Source organism: Rhinolophus hipposideros, assembly GCF_964194185.1.
Source record: "Rhinolophus hipposideros genome assembly, chromosome: 18".
In the NCBI taxonomy this organism is placed as follows: domain Eukaryota; kingdom Metazoa; phylum Chordata; class Mammalia; order Chiroptera; family Rhinolophidae; genus Rhinolophus; species Rhinolophus hipposideros.
This window is the reverse complement of record NC_138064.1, coordinates 18,333,780-18,350,275: the sequence shown is the minus strand read 5'-3', so window position 1 is coordinate 18,350,275 and position 16,496 is coordinate 18,333,780. Positions and strand designations below refer to the sequence as shown.

General features: G+C 38.7%; 1 protein-coding gene across 1 annotated transcript in view; it reads left to right on the top strand.

Annotated features, from left to right (window-relative positions):
- Nucleotides 1–16,496, top strand: part of DNAH11 (dynein axonemal heavy chain 11) — a 287,853-nt gene that overhangs the window by 118,343 nt on the left and 153,014 nt on the right. The window contains exons 40-43 of the mRNA XM_081079668.1: nt 569–696; nt 1,486–1,634; nt 9,055–9,205; nt 12,057–12,188. Coding sequence (XP_080935794.1) covers nt 569–696; nt 1,486–1,634; nt 9,055–9,205; nt 12,057–12,188 — 560 coding nt within the window. The remainder of the gene's footprint in view (nt 1–568; nt 697–1,485; nt 1,635–9,054; nt 9,206–12,056; nt 12,189–16,496) is intronic.

Here is a 16,496-nt window from a genome sequence, read left to right as displayed (position 1 = left end):
AGATATGTAGTGATAGCAAAAAAGACTATGGATTTAAAATGTTTTTATCTATACGTCTTGTGAAGTAATGATAATATAATGACAATGGCCAGATTTCTCAAAGAAATGTATAGCACTTCTGATTCCTTTAGCTTTAGAATTATGTCCCTTGGATAGTGTTAGAGAAAAATGGAGAAAGATGAAATAAACTAATATTTGACCTAAAATAGATACTGAAGGTATGTGAATGAAAAAGGATAATGTCTTCATTTGGTGTAAGTTTTGAGTTTTGTGTGTATTACCTTTTATAAATCCCAACAACTGTTTTTCAAGTAACGTACTATCATCTTTATTTGACATATGCGGAAGCTCAGTCAGAGAAGTTAAGGAACCTTCTCATGGAAGTGAAACTTGCTCTTTGGTCTGGAGCCTAGGTATAGCTCAAAAGGTATTACATATTGCCCACCAGAGAGCGGCAGCAAGTTTACTTACTTAATATAAGAACTCCCAGTAGAAATAACACAAATTTATTTTATAAATAAACAGCACTCTTTTCCATTATATAAGATTGTTTACTCTTAATTTATAGGTCTCTTCTCCTCCATTCTGCGAGAACAAGCAAATCTTATGCATGATGGACCAAAATGGATAGTCCTGGATGGAGATATTGATCCCATGTGGATCGAATCACTAAATACTGTCATGGATGACAACAAGGTGAGTAATACCTCAGGCTAGACCTGAAACATAACCCCTGAATATATTAAGAGTTCCATTCACTTGTTGATTTTAATACTCGTTTTTAATCATTAACCTGATGTTCTTTATGTAGTTACTATTTTGATAAGTAGCACTTTTCCTGATAATGCTCTTAATTTCACTGTTAAAGAATTTAAGTGATTACATTTTTCTTGTGTGTATAAATTTAACCACCTATGAAAAGAGATATGTCTCCAAGAATTTAATTCATACACATCTTACCATTTTCTGACAATTAGGCATAAATTATTGCATCTCATCTTTGATTAAGTATGGAATACTTAGATAATAAAAGACCAAGTTTGTGCCCTCTGTTCATCGGTGAAACTTAGCTATTGAAATTAAGTAGTTCCTGCACCCACCGATTGAGTATAAATGCATTCCTGAGCATTTTGCCGTGGTTAATTCAGCCTTCCCAGTGAAACTACAGAGTGATGGTACAGCTCTGTGAGCCACATTTCAGATTCTAAAGAAAGTTTATTTTTTGTGGTAGTCAGGCCTTTTCATGTAATCAGCTCTTAGAACAAATGTCTTATATTTAATCATAATCACAATTATTCAAAGGTTGGTATGAATGAGTCCATATTGATGACAGTGTTCCTCAAGGGTGAGTGAGCTCCCTCCCCTCAGGGATGTACTGAGAACCGACTGGGGACTGTGAGCTCATAGCCTTTGGCACTTCTACTGGGGGAAGCACTTCGTGTTGTTTTGGTAAATTGGCCTTTTATGCTGTGTTGCGCTGTCCAGGTGCTGACCTTGGCCAGTAATGAGCGCATAGCCCTTACTCCCTCTGTAAGGCTGCTCTTTGAGATTCATCACTTACGGACAGCAACCCCAGCAACTGTATCCAGAGCTGGTATTCTCTATGTGAACCCACAGGATTTGGGCTGGAATCCGTAAGTATTGCTTTTTAAAAAAAAATTGTGGTAAAATAATTTGCAACAATATTGATGGACCTAGAGGGTACTATGTTAAGTGAAAGAAGTCAGACAGAGGAAAACAAATACCAGATGATTTCACTTGTATGTGGACTCTGAAGAACAAAATAAACAAGCAAAGAAAACAGAAACAGACTCATAGATACAGAGAACAAACTGGTGGTTGCCAGAGGGGAGGAGGGCTGGAGAGCTGGGTGAAAAAAGGTGAAAGGAGTAAGAAGTACAAATTGGTGTTTACAAAATAGTCATGGGGATGTGAAGTATAGCATAAGGAATGTAGTCAATAATATAGGAATAGCTAAGTATGGTGCCAGGTGGGGACTAGATTTATCAGGGGGACCACTTCATAAATTATATAAATTTCTAACCACTATGCTGTACACCGGAAACTAATATAAAATAATATCAAATGTCAACTCTAATTGAAAAATAAATAAAAATCGTGGTAAAATATGCATAATATAAAATGTACCATTTTACCCATTTTTAATTACACAGTTCAGTGGCATTAAGTACGTTGACATTGTTATACAATCATCTTCACTATCCATCTTCATAATTTTTCATTTTCCACACTGAAGCTCCATACCTATTAAACAATAACTCCCCAGTCTCCCCTGCCTTAGCCCCTTTCTGCTTTCTTTCTCTATGAATTTGAATATGTACCTCCTATAAATAGAATCATACAGTAATTGTCCTTTTGTGTTGGGCTTATTGACTTAGTATAATGTCTTCAAAGTTCATCCATGTTATAGCACATGCCAGAATTTTCTTCCTTTTTAAGGCTGAATGATATTCCATTGTCTGCATATACCACAATTTGTTTTTCATTCATCTGACAGTAGACACTTGGGCTGCTACCATATTTTGACTGTTGCAAATAATATTTCTATGAACATAGGCATGCAAATCTTTCTTTGAATCCCTGCTTTCAGTTATTTTGAGGATATATATACCCACTCGTGGAATTGCTAGGTCATATGGTAATTCTATTTTTAATTTTTAGAGGAAACACCATACTGTTTTCCATAGTGAATGCACCACTTACATTCCCACCAACAGTGCACAAGGGTCCAATTTCTGCACATCCTCACCATCGCTTGTTCTTGTCTCTGTTTTTTATAATAGCCATCCTAATGGGTATGAAATGGTATCTCATTCTGGTTTTGATTTGTGTTTCCCTAATAATTAGTCATGTGGAGCATTTTTTCATGTGCTTATTGGCTATTTTAATCTTTTCTTTAGAGAAATGCCTATTTCAGTCCTTTGCCTATTTTTAATTCTGGTTGTTTGGTTTTGTTGTTGTGTGAATGTTGCTCTTTTTAATCTTAAGAAAAACTAAAAATGTATATGATCATTTGAAGACAATATTAGCTGTTAAACTTAAAGCTAATTAATTAGGCTAATTTAAAGATAATTACATTAGCTCCTGTAAGCCTATCATTTTTAGTTGGTCATAACCCTGTTCTCACCTTGTACATGTTAAGAACTCAGTATTTGTTGAATAAGTGAATAAATAATAATAGCTTGTATGGAGCATGTAAATATAAATATATCCATTAATGGACATCTGTTTATATGTGTACATACAATATTCATGCATGAACAGTGGTGATGCTTTGATTTAGAACAAGTTTATTGTGCCCACTTGTTTGCTCTTCACATGCTCACACTTTCCATAATTCATCCTGGTGGTCACTTGTCACCTCTAGTTTTCCCACTGTGAGCTGTAGAAATGTCAGAGCTCTGCAAGTGAACACATGCTTGTGACTAATGAGCTCCTGTGTCAGGTATCGTCTGTTTACCCCCCACCCGGCTCTGTGCCCCACAGCCTGTGGTGTGGACCTCGTCACTGGGCTCCTTGCCCTCTGGCTTCTGGCTGGTATGACTAATGAGGAGCCCTGGCGGGAAATGAGCGGGAGAGAAAAGATGAGGTTAGGCTATTTATTCCCGGGCTCCTCCCTGCAGGGTCACATCAGGATGACTGTGTCCCTCAGCAGCAGGTCACAGCTCCTCTTCAATCTCTCCCTAAGATTCTTTCCTTCCAGGTTCTGGGAGTCCTTCATGGTGTCCCTGCAGACATACCGTTCCTCAGTTATTACCCCATGACACAGCACTCTCCCTTCCAGTGTCCCTGCTCTCTGCCCACACCTTTTTCAGGAAAGCTGTGGGGTGACATTTGTTCCCTCCAGATGCCTGACGGATGCACTTCTCCAGGTTCTTTCTTCTTTGAATGGATTTGTTCACCACAAGTCTCGTACCTTAACTCTACAGCAAAGGAGAAGCATGCCCAGGCTTTTGTGTTTAACAAAGCTCTATTGGATTTGGCTGGGGAAGGAGTGATTTGTAAGAGTCTAAAATGGAGAATCCTTCCTGGGCTTCCAGCTCCTTTCCCCAGCTAGGAATCTGACCCTCTCCTAGGATGCTTCTCTTGGTTGGGAGCTAGCTGAAGGCGAATCTCCAGTATCCCTCCACTCCCCCATACAAAGAGCAGAGGCAGTCCTTGCACCCCATTTCCTTCCGGGCCCTCCTCAACCCCAGTGAGTGTGGTCTCATTTCAGTAGTGTACCTCACAGTTCCCAAGGTCTGTGTAATCCAATCTCAATAGCATCATGTGGAGATCGGTGTTAACAAAAGCTATCTAAATCCCTGTTTAAAGAGGGACTTTTATCTAGTGAGTCAAAGGTCACAGGTTGGCTAAAGAGACACCCAATTTGCATTCCTAACAAAGTTAAGTCTGTTTTCACCATTGGATTTTATTTTTATGGAGATTATTGTTTTATCCAAGATCCATGGGTAGGTTTTGATTTTCATGTGTATGACCAAAGGTTCCATCCAGGTTATTATCCAAAAAAATGGTAATCTTTTGTAAAGGATATTTTTATATTTTCACTTCCTACTGTCAAAAACTTTCAGTGAACTACCAAAAAAAGTGGCTATTTCCTGTTGGGGCGCGTAGTTTTTCACTTCCGCTGGATACTTTAGTATCTTACTTTAATGTCATAATACTAATAATGTGATAGCTTTACATGTATTGACTCATTTAATCCTTAATTACCTTGAGATCAATGTAATGATTAATGCAATTTTCCAAACCGTTGCTGAAAAATGAGTTCGTGGCTTACGCTGCAAGGAAAGAATTCAAGGAAGTACCAAATAAGCCAAGCAAGAGTGGATTTGTTTTTTAAAAAAGAAAGTAAAAGGAGATAGTACATTTCCAAGATTGGTGTGAGTGGGCAGGCCCAAAGAAGAGCAACTGCCCTGAAGAACAGAGGCTTAGGATTATATTAGAGTATTGAAGATTTAGGGGTGGTACCTAGACATTCCCAGGTGTATCCTCCTGACTGCTCCTTCCTGTCAGGAGGTGGGATTACCTTGTCCTTATTTGGCCCTTGTCAGCACTGCCATAGCAACACAGGGGGTGGAGATTTTTTCCTGCCCACAATGCTAATAGTATTATAATCCATTACAATTAGCTAAAGTTCACTTTGAGGGGCAAGATGGCATTCTGGGTCTGTTCTCAGTCATCAAAATCTAGTTCTGGCCAGTTTGGTAGCTGTAACTTTTCTTAAGAATGACCTCATCTCCTCCTTAGTCTCCCCTTCCTTTCTCCTTCTTCTCCTCCCTTGTCCCTCCGCACAGCCCTATTCTTTCTGCCTAGGGTAACAAAGCCATGATCATCTTTCTTGATTTCCCCTTATTTTTAAATTTGAAAGTGTTATAAATTATAGGAAAGTGGAAAAGTTAGTAGTACCCTTTATAACCATACACACTTTTCCTATAGTCATCATTTGTTACCATTTTACTACATTTACTCTCTCTCTGGCTGTACATATTCTTTTCTCACAGGCATATAGAGACACATTTACTTCCTACTTTTATTTTGCTGAATGATTTCAAAGTAAGTTGGAGACGCTAAGACACTTCATCCCTACATACTTCATTTATCTCCTAAGAACTAGCATATTCTCCATAAAAACAGTCCAGTTTAACATACCTAAGAAATTTATCCTTGATACAGTTATCATCTGAATATTTTCTAGTTATTTTTTTCAAATTTTCCCAGTTGCTCCAGTAATTTCCTCTGTAGATTTTTTAAAAATCAAGTATCAAAACAAGGATCGTGCATGGCATCTACTTGTCTCTATTATCTTCCCTAATCTAGAATATTCCCCCACCTCTTTTTAATGACATTTACATTTTTAAAGAGAACAGCCAGATGTCTTGAAGAATGGCCTGTTGGTGGCTGCAAAGCAGTGATTACCTAATTCAATCATTATATCTACATATATTAGATGACGTTTGTCGGTAAAGAACGTTTTCTTTTCTTCTCTCCTTGCCTTCCTTCTCTTTTCTTCCCTTTCTTTTTTGGGTAGTATCATTTTCTATTTATGGTTTCTTTTCTTTTAGTTCAATGGGAAATAATTCATCACCCACATTATTCTTTTGTAATGTTTAAATTGTCCCAAATTTTGCCAGCAGGAGCCCCTTCACGCCAGCTCTTTCTGTGTTCTTTTGAGCATTTTGAGCATTTTGTTTTCTGGTTAAACAAGATACCTCTGACTTATCTTAGACTTTCTTTACCCTAGGCCTGATTCAACCATTTCTCCAAGGGGCCAGAAGAAATGACTTTTTGTATAAGGAATGGCATTTAGAATCAACATAGGGATGGTAGGTGTGCTCATTACCACTGGTATGTCATTACTCCTGGGCCTTTTCAGTGAACAGAATTAGGAAATGTATTTTTTTCCCTTCAGATTGTGAGAATGAAGGAAGCATATCCTTCTAACTTCTGCCATTTTTCCAGGTCTGTGATGGAGAACCTGATGCTTGCTGTAAGGAACATATTATAGAGCGCTCTGATGAATTAATTACTGCTGTGTCCTATATGACAGATTCCAACCCCAGACTATTGACTAATTAAAAAAAGAAAAGTTTTCAGAAGCTTGAAAACTTTGCCTACCTAGATAGTTTTCAAACTACAGAGTTTTAGACTTCATGTGAAACACCTATAGCTTGCCTGGAGAAGGGAAGTGCAACAGAGGTGATTATATGGAACGTGTTTGCAAATGCTGAAGAGGCAAAGATTCTCTGTTAGAGACCTACTTATTGGCATTAAGGTAGTGTATTAAGACATCATAAAGTTGCTATTTCCTAAGCTGGTATATCTTTTTCAGTTCTATGTCATAGGATAGCAGTATGTTTCATTTGGTCACATTCAAATTTGTATCATTTTTTAAAAATCATAAGAAACTTTTTTATAAAGTAAGGTGGAATGAATTGCCAACAAATATAGATCTGTATCTGTAGTTTTTGTAGTTTGTAGTTTTGTATTTGTAGTTTTGAAGATAATAGTTTCTCCTTTTAAACTTGCTGTCTTTTAATATCTGTTTTTATTCCAAACTATGAAGATTTAGCAGGAATGTACACATGAAATCATAAACTTTCCATATTTAACAATATATGCTTTTTTACTCTCTATGCTATATGGTGTGGTTGATCCTTAGCAGAAGTCATTTGGGGGCCATTGGAGGGGGCAGGATCAACTCTTACCATGGTCCCTTGTTTGGTTGAACTCACTTCCTTCTTTGTGGAGGTAATTTGTACAATGGCATCATTTGCTTGTGGGCCTAGTAAATTTTCTCTCAGAGAGCTTTTGGCTACTGCCAAAGTGGGTCAATGAAGTAGCTATTAACAGCCCTCCAAGTGCAAAGCCCATTTCCCCCTTCTGAGGCTACGGCTCCTGGCTATCCCTGCATTGCCTTCTGCTCCCACAGAGACAGGGAAGAGCCTTTGCTGGGAGGTGGGGATGCAATCTGTTGTACCCATCAGGGTGCTGACTGCCAACTCTTGTGCCCTATGCAACACACCTAACTTTATGACACAGAGAGGCAGGATCTGGACCTGAACCCCGTTCTCCCAAGTCCAACAACTCTGTGCTAGTGAGTAATGTTGATTGAGAATTTATTATACGGCAGATATTAATCTAGACACTTTGTGCATGAGGTCTCATTTAAGCCTCAGAACAACCTTAAGGTGTCTGTATTATCATCTTCTCCATTGACAGATGAGAAACCTGAGGCACAGAGATGTTCAGAAACTTGCCCAAGGTCATGAGGTTAAAACATGGTGGAGCTGGGATGCAGATCCAGGCAGTCTGACTTTAGACTTCCATCTCCCTAAACCATTCCCAGTGAGCTCTGGATTTCTCTTCTGACAGCTGATGTACAGAAAAATGAAAAGCTGAGGAGTAGGTGAGGCCTTCATGCCTTCGTCCTGAGTAACTAGTACTTGTTTTCCATTCTTCCGTGGTGCTTACTGTCACCGCCACCTAGAGATGCTCTCTCAAGTTTCCTCATGAACTAGACTTCCACTGAAAACCGTTCCTCTTGGACCAGGATGAGTTTTGACAGTTGATATTTTATGAATCTACCAATAGTGTAAAGGTAGTTGAATATTTAATGAAACCCTTGTGAGAAGCCTGGTGAAAATCAAAGGGAGCATTTTATAAGATAATCATCTTGCCGTCATTTCTTCTGATATTGAAAATAGGAAATTTGTTTTGCTTAAAGAAAGGTAGAGCTATGACTGGTTTGGTCCCACTGCTCTCTGCTGGCAGCTAAATATATTTATTATCACCGCTTCCTATTTGACGAGAACTTTTTGAGCAATATTTTTTATTTAACATTGTACAGTTTCTCCTCAGAGACTACTAAGGATGCTAAGTAATGTTTCTTTTTATTAATTAGTATTATTTTATTAATATGTTAGAGGTGTTAGTGTATCAACATTGATAACATTTTATAAGCTTCAGATTAACATACATGTACTCAAGCATGAGATACCATTTCGGAGCCACTTACTGGAAATACATTATCAGCTATCAGGTTAGTGTTCCATTCCGTCCAGTGGGAAAAGGGGGACTTTGAAACAGCCTCTATGGAATTTTCACCTTTTTATTTGTAGCTGATGTCTCATTACTAAATAATTGATGCCAAGATTAATCCAGAAAAATCCCAAGCTGTTTTCATAAATAAGGCCTACCCTATGAGAACAGTTTCAGTCTTCTAGGAAACAACAAACTATACCTCCTTACAAATGCTCAGTAATGTCCTACTTATATGCCCTATTATGTTTGGCTTCTAAGTGCTATTAGGAGTTTCTTTCACATTCTTTTCATTAAGGTAAAAATGGCCATTAAAACAAGGCCATTTTAAAGGGTCATTTAAAAATATTTGCAGTTTGAGAAATAGAATGAACTCACTGACCATGTTCCTGAAGTATTGCACCAAGCTGTGTGGCAGGGAGAAACGTTTGAGCTGGTGGAATTCTGCTTTTCAAGCCTAGGCTCAGTAAAAGCTTTTCTGTTCTTTTGCAGGTATGTGGCCAGTTGGATAGACAGAAGGCAGCATCAATCAGAAAAGGCCAATTTAACGATTCTTTTTGATAAATACGTTCCTGCGTGCTTGGATAAGCTGAGAACAAGCTTTAAAACCATCACTTCAATTCCAGAGAACAGTTTGGTGCAGGTGTGTCTTTGGTTACACGGTAACCTGATATGGTCTGTGGCTTGATCAAGACAACAGATTTTGCTTGCTCAAGGAGATGGAAAGATTTCTGAAGTTGTTAGATTTATCCAACCTTGGTCCTCTAGCCTGAAATTTCTCCAGTGCTTTATGCAAACCTCTTTCACATACCTATCGCAAGCTGTAGTCACTCAGGTTCACGGTCTCTTGCACAGGTTGTGAACTAGAGGGTTGAAGCCACCTTTTATTCATTTTCATATCCCCAGAGATTTACATAGTTTCTAGCATATGGTAGATACCGAGTGTGTCTTTATTGAATTATGTGTTCTTCCCAAGTATATTTGAATAGAATAAGAAAAGTTGTAACAGCTTTGTTTATTTTTCTGTCGCCTAATTAGCTGGTGCTCAGTATGTTTTATTGAATACAACAAAGTCATGCAATTAAAGATGTTGACCAGTGAGTAAGAGAAAGCCTGAGTTCTACTACTTAGGTGTCACCACCCACCGGCCTTCCACTTCTTCCTCCCTTTCTTTCCTTCCCTTCCCCAAAATATTCCTAGAGTCAGTCCACTCTAGAGAGAGCATTTATAATATTCCTGGGATATATTTTGTTTCAAATGCTCATTGTGGGACAGCTGGTAAGAGTGAAGGGGATATATGATAGCCTTGTATGGAAGTAAATGAAAATAATTTACAGCAATGAAGCTTGTGATCTTAATCTCACCATGAAGAAGAACTATCCTCAGCCTTTACAAGTATAAAACTTCACAAACGGTTTACAATTAGAAACCTTTTTTTCTATAGGAGCAAAATTGGTTTCAAAGTACCTAGTTACCATTAAGTTACTATGTTACCAAATTTATTTGAAGCTCAATTAGAAATAGTCACACGCATAATAAGGAGAGAAAGTTCAGGTTTTTGGATAATTCACCCAGCAATTAAGTAAACGATAGTCTTCAACAGTAATTATCTGAGGTGTAATTTATTTCTGAAAGCAGGTCTGAATTTATTCATAATGAATTAATTATGTGGTTAGCCTAATTAGACTTCCTCTGGTGTAATACTTGCAAAAAGCATGGTCATGTTCTTTTTCAAGTTGACTTGTGTATTTGTGTGATTCTCTGTGGTGTGAACTTTTTCATTCAAGAGTAGTGTGAAAATAGGTCAGTAGGAATTAATATGACTTTTGCTCTCACTTCCTCCTTTTGTAGTATCAGAAATAGCATTTTATTGCTAGCTTCTCTTTCACTCTTTTATACAATAGTCTCTTTTCTGTGATTACTTATAAGGACAAGAATTTGAGACAAAAATGGGTATAAAAGAGAATAGCTTAAAATGACCACTTTAAGAAATTAAGGTATTATGTTTTCCAATATAGGAAACTTCTTTCATGTTAGTAAGATGTATTAATGAGTTCAGAATTTGCACCAAAATATGATTGCATTAATTGCTGACACAGAGCTCAAAATGTTTTCCAAGTACTGTGTTTGGGAGAAAATAGAGAAAGCATATGCGTTACTAGAGTGTTCCATGTAGTGGATAACTTAACATTGAGACCTTTCAGTCTTTTTTGTTTTAATTCAAACAGTTCCTTAGACCAAGATGGCTTCTGCTCAGAAATAGCAAAGTCTCAGAATTTTATTTTTCTTGATAACAAGTTGGTGAATTTTATTCTATTGGAAGATGATTTTAAATTGGCAAATGTGGCACAATATAAAAATACTAGACATCAAGAGAGAAGATTAAAAAACATAAGAGGTGCTCAATAATTTCAAGTAAAACCATTTCCAAGCTATTTCCAGGACCTATTGTCCATGTTACCATGAATTTTCCCCATGTTTCATGGCTGCGAGGGAAAGGCATGCACATAATCCTGACATACTTTGTTGTAATTTGCACTGCTATGTATACATGATAGTAAGGAAAATCTGTTGCTGCCTCCAAAAATTGGGGGGAGGGTATCATGAGTTTTGAGGGTCTGTGACCATGCTAATTAATGACAGCTATTTTTGTACATTAGAGAATTAGCTCAAAAACATGTTTATGACTGGTTATTATTTCTTACGGGAAAGGCCTTTGCAGCAACCATGTTCTCCCCATTATTGACCTGATAGCCCTAAACACGGGTATGTTTCAGACCAACAGAGCACACTGCCACTTCACCTGGACGCGATGGAGTACAAGTTCCTGAAGAGCATTTCTTCCAAAGCTAAACTTAGTCTGGTGTCCAAAAATATGCCACAGGCTAAGGCTACCAGTCCGACTTTCTAAATTTATGACAACAGGTGGGAAAAATGGCTGCCAAAACACTTAGGGAAAGTGGGTTTTCTAAATGTCCAGCAAGAGGGCAATCGTTAAATCAGCCTTTCCATCCAGTGGAATCTTAGTTATTCATTCCAAGTGATGTTATAGGCCCATTCTTACTGGTAAAGAAAGGTGTCTTCAGTTTGTTTTTGAGTGAGAAAGTGGGCTATAGAATACTCTGTGTAGTCTGACTCCCTGTTTATAAAAAGAGCATGGATATATCCCCAATATATTTTTTTTTAGCTTATATGTATTTTCTGTTTGTTACAGTGATTATTAATTGGATAATTTAAGATTTTAGTTTTTTTTCATTGTTTGTCATTACTTAGAAGATCAATTTGGTAAAAAGTGGCAAAGGTTTTCTACCATTAACACAGAAACCCAAGACAATAATTTTTATCTCTTCCAATGCAGCAAATCACAGAGTTGGGAAAAATTATATAATCTCATAAAAGTAAAGTGGATTTGCGAGTAAGTCCCATGAATGTACTCCACTATTTAAAAAAAAAAAAATGTTGCCCTAAATGAATGGCTATTTCTTGTTCTTTAGACTATTTGTGTTCTTCTGGAATGTTTGTTGACTCCTGAAAATGTACCGTCTGACAGCCCAAAAGAAGTTTATGAAGTCTATTTCGTTTTTGCTTGTATTTGGGCATTTGGAGGCACTCTGCTACAAGATCAGGTATGTTTAGAAATAGTTACAGAACCGGTATTATTTTGGGGGGAATATTATAATATGTGATTCATATGCTTTTGTTACATTGTCATAAATCTGTCCTTCTTACCCTGCTTCCTCCTAAGCCTGTACATTGCCCAGGGCAGCTCATCCAGGCTGATTCTTCTAACCTTGGCTGACAATCCATAGCCTTCCACCAGATCTTACTTCTCAGCCTAAGGTCTTGTGTTTCCGCCTGCTTCTAGAGCAGTGCCAGCATCGTGCTGTTCCACAGGCAGCTCTTCTCTGCCCCATCCCCCAAATTTGCTCTTCCTCTTTTTTCTTTCTTCAGGCATACTCACAATACTCCTAGTCACTCCAGTTTAAAACTTGAGAGACATTACTCTTTCTTATTTGTATGTCCGATGATTAATAGATACTTTCAGTGTCCATTACAAAATAACCATTTAGTCTGTCCCCTCTTTTCCATCCCTACAGCCTTAATTCAGAAGTGTCTTTAGATTGTCCTGGGCTGTCATGGTGTCTTAGTTCAGGCTACCACAACAAAATACCACTCACAGGTTGGCGTACACAATGGAAATTTACTTTCTCTCAGTTCTAGAGTCTGGAAGTCCAAGGTCAGGATAGCAGCATGGTCAAGTTCTGGTGAAGACCCTCTTCCTGACCTGTGTCCTCCCATAGCAGAGAGAGAAAGATGAAAAGCTTTCTGGTGTCCCTTCTTATAAGGTATTAATCTCATCCTGAGGGTTCCACCCTGATGACCTCATCTAACCCTGGTCACTACCCTAAGGCCCCACCTCCAAATACCATCACACTGGGGATTAGGGATTCACCATATGAATTTTGGGTGGACACAATTCAGTCCATAGCCCACAATAGCCTTCAAATTGGTTTCCCTGTCTCTAGTTTCTTCTTACCTCTAATCAGTCTCACACATGATTCCCAGGGTTATAGTCAACCCCAAGTCAGTTCTTTTCCATTGGTCTTTCCTTCAGCCTAGAGGGAAGCTAGCATGTCTGCACAGCCTTCTTGTATACCCCATGTGTGGCTTCTGATGTCTTTTGGACAAACGCTTGAGACAAGACCTTGCACAAGAGTATGCGTGTACACACACACACACACACACACACACACACACTGCTAAGACTTGCCAAAGTATGAAGTGGGAGTTTTTCAACTTGAGAGATGTGGTTGTCTAATTTCCACCATGCACCTCTCTGCATAGATTTTCTCATGTACTCTTTACAAGAGTTCTTTAAGGGTATCCTCATGGGGCGGATAACGTAAAGCTCAGAGAAGTGAAGTAACTTGACTAAGGTTACATTGATGGGAAGTAATATCAGGATTGCCACCCATGCACGTCTCCATATGTCACACTTTCCAGAATACTCAGGATCTCTCCTGGTCTTGGTGTTTCAACGGTACTTCTCAGTCTTTGCGGAAAATCAATGGCACACATTTTCCAGGCTTCACCAGATATGTCCAGATATAAACAGGGAATTTAAGTTGGAAAGCATCACAGCCAAGAGTGACCCATATTTCTGTTGGTTTACTCACTACAGGTCCTAAACTGCATGGTTGCCATAACCTGTGACCCAGTTCTGCTTCTTGTCACTAGGTTACCAAATATCGTATCTATAAATACATTTGGTGCTCACTTGGCCTCCTAGGTCTTATTTTGACCCTTCTGAGAAGCCACATTTCTTTCAGTCATCTCCAAGAGCTTTCTAAAGAATAACAGCCCTTAGCTTTGAGTGGAAGTCAAGAATCAGTGTTGGGTGACTTCATGTGGTTTTTCTGAAAAACGCCATTTACAACGCATAGATTTCTTCTTTGTGGAGGCCACAGATGGAGTCTACCCCTCTGCTCAACACCCCCATGGTTTTCTTTCCAGTGTTCTCCCTGAGGCTTTTCCTTTTCTAGGACTGTAGAACCAGGAGAAATCACGAGAGTGGGATGTTGACAGCTGAGATCTTTCTGCTCCTGATCATAACACCTTACTGTCTTTCCAGACGATCCTCTTTTCATCTTGCCAGTTTCCAAAGCTGACAGCCTTCAAGCTAGAAGTTGGGCATCACCACGGTCACCTTTCTGTCCCAGACACTTTCTCCCTAATTAATAGTCCACATTATCAGCATCATTTTTGAATTGTCAAAAGGGGTCTAACTGTGTATGAAGCATTCAAAAGAAAGGCTGTGAAGTTGGGAACTTGATGAAGCAGACATAAGAAATATTCTTAGGACAGTCCAACCAATTGGAGTGCCTACTATCTGCAAGGAATAAGACTTTTTTTTTTTTTTTAAAGACCCTATATGTATAGGTACAACGATCCTCCTCCTTCTTTTACAAAAAGGAACTGGAACTTAGCCTGCTTGAAGACACACAGCTAATGTCTGAGCCAGGTTCAAAAGGCCAAAAAAATGACTCAGGACCTGTGTTCTTAATCCAGGCCATTGCAGACAACTTCCAAAATAGGATTTATGTCAATTCTCCCTGAGCTCCCTTAAACTGCCATTATCATTTCTCAGTTGGCTTCTGAAGTAACCTTGTCACTGGTCTTTCTGCGTCTGTACTTGCCCATAATCCATTATCCACTCAGCAGCCAGAGTGGTTTTCTGAAATGTAAATTGAATTATATGATATACTCCAGAATTTAAAACACTTTAACGGATTCCTATTACTTTAAAGATAAAGTTAAAAATGGTAATACTATTTCCAAGGCCTCTGGATCTGGTCCTGCCTGTCTCTCCCTACTTCTTCCTCTCACTCCCTCCCCTCCCACACCACCAGCTGCACTGGCCAGTTTCTTGAACACAGCAAATTACTTCATACCACAAGTTCTTTGCACATGCTGATCTCTTCCTGCTTCCTGGAATGGTCTGCTCCCTATTCCGTACTTGTTCTTAGAGATGGCTTCACTGAACATCCAGTTAAAATAGGTTCACCCCTGTTGTTCTCACTTATAGCAAACTTTGCTTTCAAGTCACCTATTTACTTATTTCTGCATTTATTGACTTAACCTCTGCTGCTATCATGTTTCCTTATGTTTCCTTCTTTATCTTTCCCATAAATTCTGTGAGGGCAGAAACGTTATTTGATTTCTTTCCCACTATAGAATAAATGCATTTTGGCTGAGTGAACTGATGAATCAAAAGTTTGTCACCAAAATCATTGTGCTGACAGAGTTGTTAGGCAGAACACATTTTGATGTAAAGTAGAAGTCATACGTGTTCTGCCTACAGAGAGGGGTGCCAGGTAAGTAATACCTTGTGAACAAGCTTGAATCAAGACCAGCTTTTGTAGGATGACAAAATATTCTTTGCCTCCAGTGAGAAAATAGCTTAAATGAGCTCATTAACTCATGAGTGGTGGTATTTAGGAGCATGAACTTGTTCAGAAGATGGGGCAAGCTCTCTCTGCTACAACTGATCTCCCCTCTCAGCCCTGATCACAATCTCCTATCCTCCCACCATCCTGTCTGTCTCTACTCTTGTGTGCGTGATCAGCCTCGTACAGACAGGAGGTCATAGTCCAAGGACAGAAGAAGAGCAAAGTAAAAGCAGGTTTAAGAATTTTTTTGGAGAAAATGGGAGTTGAGGTCTTAGATAAGTATGAGATTGCTGGATGCAGTGGATATCCACAGTGTTCTCAGAGTTCACCAAAACTCACTAGGCCAGGTTGTCCTGTGGCTAGAAGGGTTTGCTAGTTGCTGGTACACAGTTGCCATTCCCCCCTATTTTCTAAACCCTAATCCACCAGCAAAAGGCTTGCACCTATCATCATATAAAAACAAGGACCTTCTAGCAAGGAAAGCCTGTTGCCTGCCACTATAATTCTCTCTGGAGGACAGGAGTTTGTCTCTGTGGAGTTTTCAGCTAGACCACTCAGTTGTGCCCTGCCAGAACACCAAATCCAGGCCTTTCTTTACCTCTCCAGCCCTCATGGCAGCGGTTCCCTGATTTAGAATTTCAAAGATCAACAAAGTTTTACTAATGAATTGAAGGAATGAAATAGGGTTACTAACTATTTATTTTTCTAAGTAAGGGCATTTATAAAAATGACCATTTATTCTCACCATGATTTTATAAAGGAAAGGATATTTTAACACCAAAAGGTCCCGGAAGACTATAAACTCAAATAAAGGACCTAGCATGATAATTTGTATAATAGCTCCTTGTTAAATTGAATAACCCAGGGGTAAACTAAGGTTCACCTAACCTTCCCTTACTTTATAAGTTAATAATTATTCCAGAACATTTGTACCTGATGGATGTATGGCAATTACAGCTTTCTGCCTCTCTGACATTATCACTC